General features: G+C 54.5%; 1 protein-coding gene across 1 annotated transcript in view; it reads right to left on the bottom strand.

The window, feature by feature from the left end:
* Positions 1–14,827, bottom strand: part of Setd1b (SET domain containing 1B, histone lysine methyltransferase) — a 29,425-nt gene extending 14,598 nt beyond the window's left edge. The window contains exons 1-8 of the mRNA XM_076922809.1: positions 14,479–14,827; positions 13,820–14,004; positions 13,502–13,600; positions 12,561–12,831; positions 10,256–10,368; positions 8,185–9,402; positions 4,257–5,081; positions 79–340 (exon numbers count right to left, since the gene is read on the bottom strand). Coding sequence (XP_076778924.1) covers positions 79–340; positions 4,257–5,081; positions 8,185–9,402; positions 10,256–10,368; positions 12,561–12,831; positions 13,502–13,600; positions 13,820–13,990 — 2,959 coding nt within the window. The 5' untranslated portion in view covers positions 13,991–14,004; positions 14,479–14,827. The remainder of the gene's footprint in view (positions 1–78; positions 341–4,256; positions 5,082–8,184; positions 9,403–10,255; positions 10,369–12,560; positions 12,832–13,501; positions 13,601–13,819; positions 14,005–14,478) is intronic.
* Positions 14,828–15,760: the final 933 nt, after the last annotated feature.

Below are 15,760 nucleotides of genomic sequence, written 5' to 3'. Positions count from 1 at the left end.
GAACAGGAGTTAGAAAAGGGATGCAGAGATAGGGAGAAGGGGAAATGAACGGCCAGCCAGCAGCTGGAAAGAACAGACCTTCATCTTCCTCATCCACAGATGTTGAAGGCCGAAGCCGCTTCTGATCACCAGAAGAGGCTGTGTCCGGTGGCTCCTTCCTCTTGACCTTGAAGGAAGGCAGGCGAATGGCGCCCCGCAGTCCAATGCCCAGGCCTAGGCCCTCATAACCTAGGCCCTCGCCCTTGCCCCACGACTCCAGCAGGCAGGAGGCGATCCGGTCTTTGGGCTTTGGCCTGTCCTCGTCCTTGTGTTCACCAGACTTCACGGGGGTCAGGGAGGCCTGGGATGGGAGAGGAGTCAGTCCGAGGCATTGCTGTTGCCCCCTGCAGGCAGCCTTAGGTAATAGCACTTTCTTCCCATACACTTGGCCACACCTCACTCCCTTCCCAGGGTTCTAGAGCCCCACACTGCCCTTCCACCAGGGCCTCACCAACACTACTACAGTTGCAGTTCTTGGAGCAGTAGCCTCCCCAAGTGGGAGGCAGGAATGAGCCTTGTGCTGTAAGGACATGTCTGCATCACTACCACAGGGACCAAGGTCCAATTCTCCTGTGCTGTATGGCTCCAGTGTGTGGACAAACAGTCCACAGTGTCTACACAACTGACTCAATGTACCCAATAAGAGAAGAAACAAAGCTTTAAAGGTTCTTCTCTCAGAAATTAATTGAAACCAATTTTATCTCTTGAGCTAGTGCGGGGGGGGGGGGGGGGGAAGCCAGCCATGGGGGTTACCTGTCTTTAATCTCAGCACTTGGGAGGCAGAGGCAGGTGGATCTAAGTTTAAGGCCAGCCTAGACTACAAAGCTAGTACCAGGACAGCCAGGGCTACACAGAGAAATGCTGTAGGGGGCGGGGGTGGGTGGGAGGGGGGGTGGGTATGGAGAAATGGCTCAGTGATTAAGAGCACTGGCTAACTTTACAGAGGACTAAGTCCTGTTCCCAGCACCCACATGGCAGCTCACAACCATCTGTAACTCCGGTTTCAGGGCATCCGATGCTTGCCTCTGTGGACCCCAGGCAGGCACTCACTGCACTCACATACATACGGGCAACAGCATCCATACACATAAAATACCACCAACAAACAAACAATGATAACAACAGCAAAGCCGGGTCTAGTGGCACACACTTATAATCCTTACCACCTGGGAGATGGGAGCATTTAAGGACAACTTTGTTTGGCTCCATAGCACATTTGAGGTCAACCTGAGTTATACGAGAACCTATCTCAAAATAAAACACCTCCCACCCCCACCCCCATCCCCAAAAAAAGAATGAACAGAAAGAAAAAAAAATCAAACCCAAGTTCCTAACCTTTTAAATTTGTTATATAATTTCTTTTAAAAGTTTATTTTTTTATTTTATGTGTACAGGTACTTAGTCTTCATGTATGTCTGTGTGCTGTGTATGTCTGGTACCTGTGAAGGCCAGAAGAGGGAGTTGGATCCCTGGAACTATATTCACAGATAGCTTTGGCTTGCCATGTAGCAGCTGGCAAATTAACATGATCCTCTACAAGAGTAGCCAGTGCTTACAACTGTTGAGACATCCCTCTAACCCACTTTTGTTGATTTACGCATGGAACTGTGTGGCCTTAAATTCCTGACATTCCCCGCAAGGGTGGTGGGGGCACCTCCCATGCGCAGGATGTCAGGTTTGCTTCACATCTGGTTTAAAGAATTTAGTCAGAGCTGGGGATACACCTCAAATGGGAGAATGCCTGCCTAGCGAGCATGAAGCCTTAGGTTCCATTCCCAGAGTCTGCTAAACTGTGTGTGATGGGGCATACTTGGGATCCTAACCCACCCAGAGGTGGAAATAGGAAAATTCTAAGTTCAAAATCATTCTCTATTACAAAGGGAATTTGAGGTTAGCCTGTGTTGGAGACAGGGTTTCTCTATGTGGCCTAGGCTGTACTGGAACTTGCTATGTAGACCAACCAAGCTGGCCTTGAACCCACAGAGATTCCACCTTCCTCTCTGTCCTGAGCACTAGAATTAAAGGCGTGCATCACCTGGCTTCAATAATTTACTTAAACATAAAGCAGATTTAACTGTAATTAAAACTGAGACTGTCTTCAGTATGTGAGCCACGTGAGGTACCATACGTCTCTAACGCCAGGACTCAGGAGGCAGAGGCAGGTGGATCTTTGAGTTGGAAGTTATGTAGCAAGAAACAAAGATAGCCAGGGCAACATAGTAAAACCTTGTCTTAAAAACCACCACAATAGCCAGGCGGTGGTGGCGCACACTTTTAATCCCAGTACTTGGGAGGCAGAGGCAGGTAGATTTCTGAGTTCGAGGCCAGCCTGGTCTACAGAATGAGTTCCAGGACAGCCAGGGCTACACAGAGAAACCCTGTCTCGAAAAACAAAAAACAAAAAACAAAACAAACAAACAAACAAACAACCCACCACAACAGCTGGGCAGTGGTGGCACACGACTTTAATCTCAGTGCCTGGGAGGCAGAGGTAGGTGGATCTCTATGAGTTTGAAGCCAGCAAGGCCAGCCTGGTTTACAGAATGAGCTCCAGGCAGCCAAGGCTAGACAGAGAAATCCTGTCTTGAAAAACTAAAACAAGGCATCGGAGAGATGGCTCAAAGGTTAAGAGCACTGACTGCTCTTCCAGAGGTCCTGAGTTCAATTCCCAGCAACCACATGGTGGCTCACAACCATCTGTAATGGGATCTGGTGCCCTCTTCTGGCCTGCAGGCATACATGCAGGCAGACAGAATACTGTATACATAACCAATAAATATTTTTTTAAAAAAAACTAAAACAAAACAACAAAAAGCAAAATACAGAACACACCTGCATAGCTACTCAGTGTTCACCCACAGGTGTCCACTCAAGGCTTTGACAGACTGGATTGAAAGGATGGACAGGAACAGGACAAAGCGAGCTATCTTCAAAGCTCAGGCACTTCAAGTTACAGACGACATAGCTTTCGTTAGCTGTGACTGTTACTTGTCCCGGGGGGCCAACACAATTCAAGTTAACGATAAAGAACTGTGTGGCGGGTAATTCTCTCTGGTTTTATTACCCCATAATACGAGTACTGACAGGCCTCACTTACCTACACCGCAGAGAACAAGTCCCTAGTCACAGAGCTCCCTAAAGTACAGTGCAGGGAGGGACAGCAGAATTGGCAAGGCTGCTTTCCTCAGTGGCTGGGTGAGGGGCAGCAAGGACAGGAGGCAAGGGCAGTGTCTGAGGCATTCCTTCTCACTATTTTACCATATTTTTTTTTTTGAGACACGGTCTTACTATGTGACTCTGGCTGGCCTCGAACTCATAGAGATCCTGCAGCCTTCCCCTCCCCCACCGTCAGCCCCCACCCCCAGTGCTGCTGGGACTAAAGGAATATGCCACTACTCTCAGTTTAACTGAGAGGACTTAAAAACACTAAAGCCAGGAAGCCAGGAAAGAGCCTGGCCCTTGCAGCTACTAAGGCTGAGATGCCATCTCTTAAAGAAAAAGGATTCAAGACAATGTCCCTCTGTGTGTAAAGAAAGGGCAGTTAGGGGTCAGTTGTGAGGGTCTGGATAGACAAGCCTCCAGAAAAAAGGGAAAGTGGTGGTCCCCGAAAGGTCAGACTTGGTGCCAAATTCATCAGAAGAGAAAAGGAAGGTGAATCAGGTCATAGAGGTCTTGGTTATGGGACTACCTGGACAGGCTGCCACTGGTCAGGAAGTCACCGAGCATCTGAAACTTAGCGTGGGCCAATGAGGAACTGTGTCTGATGTGTACTCTTGTTTCGTCTCCTCTTATTGAAAGGGGAAAAGCCACACGTAGCCAGTGGCCATGGGTCCAGCATGCTCAGTTAGCTGCTTGCTCCATCCATCCATCCATCCATCCATCCATCCATCCATCCATCATCCACCCACCCACCCACCTACCCATCTAGGTTTTTCAAAACAGGGTTTCTCTATGTAACCCTGGCTGTCCTGGAACTCACTCTGTAGACCAGGCTAGCCTCAAACTCAGAATTCTGCCTGCCTCTACCTTTCAAGCACTGGGATTAAAATGTGTGCCACCAACACCCGGCTCATTGGCACTTTTTAAAGGAGTCTCATTGCTGGCTGCAGAGGCAACCACACATCCAGTAACACATCTTCAGAGAAAGGGATGCCTAGCCCGGTTCCTGCTGGCCCTCTCATCACCCTAAGAGGCTCCCGGAGCATCTGCCTACATACCTTGGCCATCCGCTCCTTCTTGTCCCACCATTCGTCAAAGGCCCGGAAGGCCACCACCTCTACCATCTTGCGGTTGAGATCACGCTTCATAATGGCCTTGAGTTCCTTAAGTACCACGAGCAGGACCCCGTCCACTGTGGCCTTGTGCGGGTCCTCCTGACGTGGTACGTAGCCTGGTGGCGGCACGGAGGGGTCGAACTTGGGCAGGGGTGGCCAATGCTGTCCACGACCTGGGCCACTGTTGCTCAGGGAGAACGGGCTCCGGTAAGGCGGCAAGTTGACAAACTGCAGCCCAGCAGAAGCAGCAGCAGCTGCAGCGGCCATGAAGGGTGGGTAGGGACAAGCACCCTGGCCTGTCATGAGCCGGCTTAACATCTGTGTTTGCATCTGGAAGGACATGGGCATGCCACCCCACTGGCCACCCAGCACATGGCTCATGTCCACCTGCATCACAGGAAATAGTCCCGGTGGGAAGGGGGGCAGTGGTGGAAGGATGGGTGGGGGTGGGACACCCGGGGGTGCTGGCAAGGGTGGTGGGGGCACTGTCACTGCAGGATGGGCTGGGGGTGGGGGTGGTGGGGGTGGAGGCAAAGGTGGGGGCATGGGGAAGCCAGGTTGAGGTGGGGGTGGGGGAGGGGGTGGGGGTAATGGAGGGAAGCCAGGGGGTGGGGGCAGGGGCAGGTTTGGAGCCAGCACGTTGGGGGCTGCCACAGCCCCTGCCCCTGGAGTCACCACCATGGGCTTGGGGCAGTCAGCGCTGGTGATGGGGGCCGAGGGCATCTCATCATCTGAGATTTCCATGTCCTCTCCTGAGGACTGCTGGCCCTGGAAGAGAGCATCGAGGGAAGACAGGGGCTTGTAAGCATTTTTCAAGCACCCAGGAGTTGGAGGCTTGGGATCAGGGGATCAGTATGGGAGACTCTCAGCTGCAGGACAGACATCGGGCAAATCAATCAACCATACCAAACCATACTTTCCCCTGTGGTACAAGGGGCATCAAAATAGCCATTCACTCAGCATCTGTGTGCCCGGCACTGTTCTAGATGTGGAGAACCTGCAAGTGACCGAGACAGACGCAAGGCTCGAAGTACATGGAGCTGAGCTTCTAAAAAATGGTGGGGCTGAAATGAACTATCCCCGGAACAAGAGTTCAGCGTGGGGAAGGGGAAAGAGGGGGGCAAGGGGAAAGAGGGGGGCGGAGAAGGGAACAGAGTGGCGAGAACTCAGCTGCAGTCTGAGACAGTCTGAGAGATCACAGGAAAGAGTTAACACTCAGTGTGGTTTCCCAAGTGCCAGGAAAATTTACATATATTAGCTAGTCCTTAGAACAACTCTGGGCAGGGTAGGTGTGTTCTCTCCATTTTTACTAAGGAGGAACTTGGGACATGGGAAGGCTTAAGTAACTTCCCGGAGACCCTGCAACAGAGACACAGCCCGGGATTTGAAACAGGAAGTGGCTCTTCAGCCTGGGTTCAGTCAGTGTGTGGTCTTCACTGTGGCCAGCAGGGCCTTGTGCAAAAGGCACCCGCTGAGCAAGTGCTGACTGCCTGGGTGGGGTAGGTAGCTAGCGGCATTAAGAACTGATAAATTGGGGGGGGGGGGGTGTTGGTTGTTTTTGAGTGCACAGGACTGAGCCCTGGGGCTTTGAGCTTGCCAGGTAAGTGCTCTACAGCCCTAGAGTTGGGCAAGCATGCTCCCACTGGGCCCTTTTTTCCCCTCAGTCTTCTCACTTAAGTCTCCTTGGCTTTTAGAACGGGATGGCAAGGCTGAGGGCTACAGATATGCGTGGTAGCATCCCACAACAGACCGTGGGAAGTTGGGCTGGGACGAGAGCACCAGGCACCTGCCCCAGGAAGAGCAGGGGGGTAGGAAGGGGAGGAGTCAAGGACAACTTGGGCCAAAATTGAGGCGGGAGGATTCTTTGAGACCTGGGTCTTTGGGAAGTTAGGATCAGAGCCTGGGAACTGGAGAGAGGCACTGAACTCCTGGGGCACAGAGCTGGAGGAAGGGTTACAAAGATGAGCTCCTGTCCCACACGGGACTCCTGTGTGGGTCAGACTCCCACATCCCCACCCTGGGTGAAAATGTTAAGAAAACGAGGCTTGACAGACAGTAAGTGCTTTGGAAGGCTGAGAGGATGCAAGGTCAGAGGTCACACACCACCTGATGAGGAGGGCCTCAGAGGAGTCATCCGTGGGGCAAGAAGTGTCGTCGTCTAGACTCTCCCCTGTACACCACCACAACACATCTATACTCTGACTGACTCTCAAGGTACTCATGGGAGGAAGGGCCAGGTAAGCTGAGCAAGAAGAGAAAGAATGCCCTATCAGCAGCTCCGGACAGCACCCAGCGATGCGGCGCTCAGAGGGTTAACGCTGGCTGCTATAGTCAGCCAATCACAGGGACACAGGCAAATTGGCTCTGCCCCCTCCCTCCCCGCGCACAGCGGGTGGGAACTGACTGGCTGCAGTTCCTGTAGGTCAGGTGAATGAAGGGACACCTTGTGTCCATGGAGATGGTGAAGCAGGACTCTTACTGACCCACTCAACAGATGAGAAAACTGTGACTAGAGAGAGAAAATGCCTTCCTTTAGGCTATACAGTCCGTGTGACAAGATAGCTAAGGCTCTGAGGCTGAAACTTGTATTTTTTACTCACCAGCCTCTACCTATCCTGTCCCTTCCCACCGGTTCCTCTCCAAGCTGCTTCTCCTCTCCCTCAGCCTTGTAGGGGCTGAGCTCTTTATCTTACAGACACCACGCACTACCAGAGAACTTAAGTGCGGCTCTCCCGGGCTCCACCAGGGGGCGACAGAGGGCAGGCCTGATGCTCAACTCTGTGATTCTGTCCTGGGGCACTCCAGACTCCAGCCTTCCCAGCCTTAGTTTCCTCTTCTCACGTCCAAGGAGTCATGGAGTGTGAGGGCGGCCCATGGCCTCCAGCTACTCTGAGCTTCTCAACCCTGGACCAGGTGGCTGGCATGATAAACATCCGCCAAACCTAGGCTGCCTAGAAGGGATGGGGGGAAGGGCCTACAGCCAAGTTAGCTCAAGTACACCTGTCAGCTCCGCCTTGACCCTTGAAGCCAGAAACCACTTCCCCAGAACTGCCTGCAGGCTCCCAGGAGCTCCACCACCTGTGGCCCCACCTCCTCCCCTGGCCCCCAAAGTTCCTTTCCAGGCAGCCCGAGGGGCTTATTGAAGGTCTGGAGAAGGGAGGACACTCAATTCTGTATCTATAGGTGCATGGGTCTGTATCTGAGCTTCTACTTGTTCATGCTTGCTTGGCCCAGTTCAAGGATCCAGTATAGAGCCCAGAAAGATGACACAATGCTCCTCTCCCCCAGAAAACCTCCTCAGCCTCGAAACTTCTGAGACAGGAGGTCTGGGTAATGAGATGGAGTGTGGAAAGGAAGGGGTAGGGGGCAGACATCTTCGCCTGATTTACACTACTCCCCGCCAAAGCTAATCCTGACCTTTCCCCCCTAAACTTTAGAGTCTAAAGCCACTGGTAGAAGGAAGATGGACGGACAAACTGCTCCGCCTGCATGCTTTCTCTCGTCTCTTCAGTGCACCAGGCTCTGAGAGGCAACACTTAGGAGTGTCTGCTGAGCCAGCCTCACTCACACAGCACCCTGGCCAACCTCCAATATGCCAGAGTGACAGGATTGGTCATTCCTAAGCCATTAACAGAGAAAATGGCCTGGAGCCATGCGCACAGCCTAGGGTCTCTGCAAATTCCAATAGAGCTCAGAATCAGAACTTAGCCCAAGTTGAAAAGTTTAGACTCTTCCAGGGATAAAAGAACTGTTACAGGGGTTCCATTGCTCCTGCCGGCTCTTAGCTAGTGAGATGTATCAAGGGGCAAGGAGTCAAACATAGACAGACAAAATCAATCCCAGACAGACAGACAGACAGGCATGGTGGTACCTCATCCATCCTCTCTGAGGTTGGGGTCCTGTCTCCTGCCAGATCCAAATCCACTTCAGCTGTCTGGCTGAGAAGACCCATAGGGTCTGGGGGGCCTGGCTCAGGTGGGGGCCGAGGCCCCAGGCCCAGGCCCAGGTCATCATCCTCATCAGAATCAGGCAGTGGTGTAGGGCTGATATCCTCTAGGCCAGTACTGGAGGGTCTCGAGGAGGGTGGTGAGGGACCACGGAAGCCAGGCTGCGAGTTCGTGCCAAAGTGGGTGAGCGGGGAGAGCTGGGAAGAGGAGGAGGAGATGGGGCTGCCTTCCATCTGGATCTCAGTGTCCGAGTCCTGCTCACGGAGGAAGGGCAGCTTGGTGCGTTGTTCTTTCAGCAGCATCTCAATACGGGAGTCCAGGCTGTCATGGGGCTTCTCTGGCCCTGCTGGAGAGGACTCCAGAGTAGGGGTGCCAGGGCTGTCACAGGGCTCAGGACTCCAGCCAAAGGTAGGCCTACCACCCAGCTCCATGCTGTTGCTGTCAGGGGGCGGGGGACCAGGAGGTGTGCCTGGCTTCTCCTTGGCTGGAGGCTCAGAGGGAGGCAGGGGTGGGGGTACAGGTGCCCTCCGGAACTCCCCACTGTCACGGCTCCCAAAGGCTGCTGTGGCAGTGGGCTCCTCGGGGGGTGGTGGGAATGGGGGTGCTGGAGTCTGGTACGGAGAGAAAGCCGACTTGAATCCAGAAGCAGTGGCTGTTTGGGCAGGAGGTGGAGTATGGGCAAACGTGGTGGAATCCTGGGACTGAGCCTTGAAGGGAGTGCCGCTGCTGCCAACTGTCCCAAAAGAGAGGTCTGAGGAGCCTCGGAAAGGAGCCGTGGCTCCAGCCACTGCAGCCACCGCTGAATTGTGGACGTAATGGTGCTCATGACGGCGGTTGTAGGCATCTGTGAACTTGCTCTCATGCCGCCGAGCCTTGAAAGTTGCTGTAGGGTCCTGGCTGAAGAGGTAGGAGGGTGTGGGCTGACGACTGGAATAGCTAGAATCCTGGGAGAAAGGGGTGCCCAGGCGAGGCGTGATCGGGGTGCCTTGTCCATAGGAGTTGGGTGTGTCCAGGCGGCAGCTGGAGTAAGCCGTGTCCTGGGAGAAGGGGGTCCCACCACTATTGGGGGTGACCGAGGAGGAGCCAGAGCCGCAGCCTGCAGACAGGCTGCCATCCTTGAGGCGCTTCAGAGCATCTGATAGCTGGAGAGAAAAGAAATCATGAGAGTGGAGGGAGGATGGAGCTGGGCAAGGGAATGGAGCCGCTTCCCACTAGAACTCTGGCTGCTAGGGGGCAGGGAGCCCACAACCTCCCAGCACAAGAAACAGAGTGCCAGGAAGCTCTCAGGGTATTTTTTTTCCAGCCCCTAGGTATAGATGTTTACCCCTCTGGACACACACAGAAGACTTTCCCTAATACTGGAGGAAAGAGAAGACCCTGACATCTTGGTACAGGCTGACATGTCCTTCCTGCCTCAGGCTTATCTGACATCAAAGAGTGTGACACTGAAAGGTGACCAATGACTGTGGTCTTGGGTTTGATGGACGGTCCTTACACATTCTAGAAATTTAAGCGGTGTGACCTGTGCCTTCTGATCAGCAGGCAAACAGACTTCAACCGTCTGAAGGGTGGAGGGTGGGGGCCACCTAGGTTCAAACTGTGGCTCAGTGGAATTGGCTAGGAGAGTGTCCTGGTATATACAGTGGGCCATCTGTTCTGGAAGAGGAGCTGAACTCTGTTTTCTAGAAACAGGAATACAAGGGGGTACGTAGACACCAGACACTGAGACCTAAACATAGTGATGTTTTGACATTCGTATGGAAAAACAGCCCCGCATCTCTGGGAATCCCAGAATGGGTGAAGGGAAGGATGGGAGGAGGGACTCCAGGTAGACTGAAAGCTACAGGGAGGATGGGCCAATCCCAGGGGAGATAGACTGCAGCAGATCTTGGGAAAACAGGGCTTTTAGACCAGCTCTGAACCTATTACAGCAGGTGTGGTTAGGTATCTAAGGCCAGAGGCGCTGAGGCAGAACAGCAATCGGGATAAGCCTACCTGCAAGGTCTCGCTCACAATTGGAGAAATAGCATCCAGCTCACCCACTGGGAGGGTCTGAGGGGTGTAGCGGCCGGTGACCAACAGTTCATAGAAGCGCATGCGAGTTTCCCCTGTAACAGGCAAGGGACAAGGGTATCCATGGAGGCTCCAGCATGACACATCTCCACGGGGATTCCAACTTGCTTGTTAGCATGTTTGTGGATCCCTTGTGCCTGCGACCACAGGCCTGGGGATACTACAAGTCCCCTGATTGGGGTCCTACCCTCTCTCACCTCATTCAAGACTCTCATCTGTCCAACAAAGCTGCAAAACTCTCATCTTTCTGATCCTGAGATTCTGAGGCTAATGCCTTTGTAGGACAGAGCCTCCTCCCCCTCAAAAACAAAACAAAACAAAACAAACTAACCCCAAAATGCCATCCTCCATGAAAAGTTCTTTCCATTATTTGGACTATAGTTCCAAAAAAAAAAGCAAGCCATTACCACCCACCCCCTCCCCCAGATTCTTTCACCATAGACTAGCCACAGCTTGTAGCAAGGACTGAGGAAGTCTGGTCACAGAGGTGACTGTTAACATCTGAGGCCAAAAGACAAGCAAAGACTGTCAAACACACCTATTACTGCCAACCAACTGCAGGACGCTTCCCACTGGCTTAAACCCCAAGAGTGTCCCAAGTCTGCCCGGGGCCTACCTGGGGCCCTCATGGTCCCAGTGAGCCCTGTGCCTAACTCTCTACCCACCAGAGAGAGATTTTTATCAACCAGACCCCAGATTACTGGTATTCATGGAGCCTCAGAGGCAGCCGCTTACATATGCAAAGGAGGGGCATTCCTTGAATTACCCTCTACTGGTCTCTTTCTCTGGAAATACAATCTCAAATATAGGTGGTAGTATCTGAGGACGGTATTGTTTTCTTTCTTTTCTTTTCTTTTTTTTTTTCCTCCCCAGAAATGAAATTGTAGTGAGACTTGGCTGCTTCTTAAGATGTGGGCAGGTGATGGGGGAGGGGACTTCAGGCTTCATCTTGGGGGAAACCGAACTTCAACTTAGTGTAAGGCTAGTAGTAGATTTTAATCTGTTTACACACACACACACACACACACACACACAGGCACACTGCGTGCACAGGGGGGTGGGGAGAACCATTTACTAGAGCTTGAGGAACAAGGGAAACGAGGATCAGGAGAGCTGTAGACTGGACAGAAATGACTAGGCCCAGGCTTTCCAAGCGGGCAAACCAAATCCATTCAGAATTACTGCAGCCCACAACCCTTTGCAACACCCAGCATGGACTTAGGGATGGCATGTCGCCATCATTAAAAGCAAAACAAAGTTTTCTGTCTTGCCTTTGGTGTGTGCTCAGATACTTAAGAAGACCCTTGTGCTCACCCCTGGCGTCCTCTCAGGCAGGGTAAACAATGCAGTACACCTCCTCCAACTCCAGACTTAACATTAGGACCACAGGACTGCCTGCCTGGTCCCAAAGTGTCCTGCACTTTGCCTTAGGCTGGGGGAATCTCTTAGAAAGGACACAGGTAAACTTAGGGAGAATGCCCTCTGTGTCTTGCCAGACCTTATCATCTGAGCCAGGACTCAAGGGGAAGAGTCAATAACTCTGGAGGTAGGAGGTGTGGCTCCCCAGGCCAACTGAGCAAACAAAGGTGCTGCGGTCTCTTTAAGAGAGAGGAGGGAAGACAAGTGTCAACCCATGAGCACCCAGAGCAGCCCGCCCCCAAGATCCACTATCAATGCTATCAGAACATTATCAATGAAACACTCCAGGGCTCAGATTGGTTCAGGGAAGGGGCACCGGTAGGGGGTGAAGGGGCATGGAACCCTACATCTTTAAGGAATGACTTTTATGAATTTAAAGGCACATGGTTCTTCCTCAGCCCCCAACAAATAAACAAACCCTCCCTTCTCCCCTAACACAGGCAGCAACACTAGGGACTGTCTAAACACAGGCCACTGGGGCTCTGAGAGGGGCCCACAGAGGTGTCATAGGTGGGGAAGCCTCCGGGTGGTCCCTAAGGGTGAAGTGGCTAAGGAATGGCACATTTGGTAAATTATAGTCTGTCTCCTAGCAACAGACAACACATTGGGCTCCATGTGACTCTGCCCTCCGGAGGGGACAAAAAAATAAATAGACAAATAAGGTGGTGGTAGTGGGGAATCCCAAGGAAGAGACAACAGTAGAGGGGTTCTCCTAACTCTGAAGGGAGGAGGATGTTTCCAAGACAAGGAGACTGACAGGTGGCCTTCCAGCTCCTCCCCCAAGGGCGGGCAACGGGCCTCTACTAACCTTTGGTGTCCAGCTCCACGTGGATAATGTTCCCCATGACAGAGGTGCTATGCAAGTGTTGGACGGCCTCCTTGGCGCCCCTGACCGTGGCAAAGACCACCTTGGCAATGCCCAGGTGTTTCTTGGTCTTCGGGTTATACAAAATCTCCACCTCCTCCACCTCCCCATATTTTTTGCACATGTCCCTTAGGAAGTTTTCACGGATGTTGTCATTCAGCTTGGCAAATGTCACCTGCTTTGGAGGCACAGGGCCCACGTAGAACTCATCGATCTGGCAGGGGCCGAAGGGGGGTGGGGGGAGGGAGTTTGGAAAACATTAAAACCAAAGAGAAAACACAACATTCTTCACTTGCCCAGCAGTTAAAACAAAACAAAAACAAAAAAAGGTTGATTTATTTTTTTCTTTTAATGTTTAAAAAAGCAAAACAAAACAAAACAACAAAAAAAAAGCACGCGGGCGGGCCTGGGAAGCGGAGGATTAAATCGTTTGGAACCTGGAAGTCCTCAGGGTTCGAAAGGAAAGGGGAAAAAGAAACAGTTTCTCTTTCCCCACCCCCCTATTCTGGCCTCCTATCCTAGCTGCTGGGTCCCAGACGACCCTCTGGTCTAGGAAGTTGTCCCCTTTAAAGCCACAGGGCTGGGAGGGGGGCGGGTCCCTGAGCCAGGGGCCTGGGTGTGCAGGCCCCTTGTGGGGACCCGGAGCCCCCAGCTCCACCGGCAGGATACAGTATCAGTGCCCTCGTTACAGTTTCTCCGAGTGTTATTTTGTTTACAGTGGCCGGGAGGGGACACCCCTCTCCCCCCTCCTTGCCAAAACTTCCCAGTCCTGGTCGGCGGGAACTCAGAATCCGGCTGGGCTTGGTCAGGACTGGCGTTATTTTCGAACTCGGGGAAGGGGGGGGGGGGGGGGGGGACCATAAGACAGAGAGGAGGGGTCCTACCTTGAATTTGGGCACCGACAGCTCCAACTCCTTGTTTTTGGTCCAGATTCCGACCACCCGGGGATCTTCCACGATTTCCACCGGGCGGTTGCTGGACATCTGTGGGCAGAGATAGGGGGCTCAGTATGGAAGGGCTGGCACCCTCCCCAGGGGCAGAACCCCCCTCCAGGCACCAGTCCCACACCAGGCTGAGGGGAGGGAGCCTCGGCTGACAGTTGGCCAGGAGGCTGGGAGAAGGGTCCCCCTCCGTTCGCCTCTTGTCTGGGGGGCTCCACCGGGGTGGGTGGGGGGTGGCGGGAAGGCGCGCCGGCTACTCACCGCCAGGCTGAAATGCTGCCCATCGTAGCGGTACAGTTTATGGTGCCCCTTTTTCAGAGCCGGGTCAATCATCAACTTGTAACTTCTCCAATGGTGGTTCCTCCTCTCGCCCGAAGGGCCGGGCTGCGGCGGGGGCTGCTGGTGGTGGTGGTGGGGGTGACTGTTCTCCATGCCGTTAACCCAACCTGAAAACCCAGCAAGTTGTTGTCCTCTCTCCGCCGCTTCTACACATTCGCCCAAGAATCCAATCGGCTGGCCCCCACCCCCTCCCACCTTACCAGCGCGCCCCGAAAGCTTGTCTCGCTGGCTCTTCTCTCCCCCCCCCCCAACCTCCCGAAAAAAAAAATATAAGAATGGAGCGAGAGAATAAACCCTTTCCGGAGGGTTTACGCGCCCGCCCGCTCGGCCACCGTCTCCGGCTGCCAGCGAGGGGCTGCCCCGGGCCCCCGCTGCGGGCTGGCGCGGTCCGGGGCGCACGGAGGACGCGGGCTCCGGCCCATGGTTGCCGCCGGCCGCCAGGCGTGGCGCTCGGCCCGGCTCGGGCGCGGGGCGCGCGGCAGGCCTGGCGTCGCTCGCCGGGGCGGGGGCCGGGGGCTCGGGCCGCCCGGCTGTTCCTGCCCGCGGCCTCTCTTCCTCCCTCCCTCCCCGGCCGCGCTTACATCCCCGCCGGGCGCCGGCCTCCCTGCGCCGCCAGCCAGTACATGGTGTCCCCCGCGGGAGCCGAGGCCGGGGCGGCCGGACCGGGGGCCGGGATGGGGGGGACGCCGCCGCCTTAGCGGCTGCCGGGCCCCGAGCTGCCGCTGCCCTTGCTGCCGCTGCCGCCGCCGCTGCCGCCGCTGCTGCTGCTGCTGCTGCCCGGGAGGCGGCTGGCGGCGGAGGCTCGGCTCCCAGTAGCCGCACATCCCACAATACACCGCTAAGGAGCCCGACCCGAGCGCTCACCCTCCTCCTCTTCCTCCTCCTCCTCCTCTTCCTCCTCCCCTCGCCTTCCTCGCCGCTTCCCCAGGCACTCTCCCGGCGGCGGCAGCTGCGCCGCCAAAGCCCCGGGCCCCAGCGGCCCCCCACCCCTCACTCGCGCGCTCCCACACTGCCTCCCCCCCTCCCCGGGGGGAAGGCCTTTTAATTTATTTATTCTGCTGGGACTGAGGTGGGGGGCTTGACTGGCGGGGGTAGAGGGGGGTCTCCACGGCTTTTACCCCCCCGCGGCTGGGGCTACCCTTCCGAGCTACGGAACACTCTACGGCGTGCGCCCCCAGGGCCTCCCAAACTGTTTCCAAACTGCCCAGACTGGAGGTGGACGCGTGGAGACTCGGCGAAAAGGGCTGGGTTTCGAGTGGGGTGATTGTGTGTGTTTGACTACAAGGAGCCCCGGGAGGGAGGCAGACGTCGACCCCCCTAAACGAGTTTGCAATCGAGGTATCTCCGATCCCGCTTCCTCTTCGGCCCGCACACCCCCCTCCTCCCTCCCTGGAGCTTTGCTGGGGAGGGGAAACCAAGGTTTGGAACCACAGTAGCCTTCACATTCCTGGGAGGATACAACCCTCGCCTGGACCGGGAAGATAGCTCTTTATTATTTTTTTTCTTTTTTCCTTTCTATTTTTATTTTTGGAGGGGAGCGCCCAGTAATTGTCTTGAACACATGCTCCTTCCTCCAGCCACAAGCGACAGAGAGTCCCCTTTTTTGCATTTATCGTTTTCCTTCCCCCTTTCTTTATTAAAGGTCCGGGAGTGGCGGCGGCCAATCAGCGCTCGGCTTCCATTTTGTGAGTTCAACTCTGAGGCTTCCCCGGCTTTCGCGTGGATCTGTTTGCAGACCCCTCGGTCTCTCTTCTCGGGCTGCCGAGGCGAAGCAGCCGCCTCGCCGGGGCTTCGTGCTGGTGTATTTCATATTGGGGCTCTTTTCGGGGGTTTGTAATTTGGCCGTGGGTAGGTAATTGGCTG

This window comes from Arvicanthis niloticus, chromosome 24, assembly GCF_011762505.2.
Source record: "Arvicanthis niloticus isolate mArvNil1 chromosome 24, mArvNil1.pat.X, whole genome shotgun sequence".
NCBI lineage: Eukaryota > Metazoa > Chordata > Mammalia > Rodentia > Muridae > Arvicanthis > Arvicanthis niloticus.
Note: the sequence above shows the minus strand (reverse complement) of the source record. Positions and strands in the feature narration are given on the sequence as shown.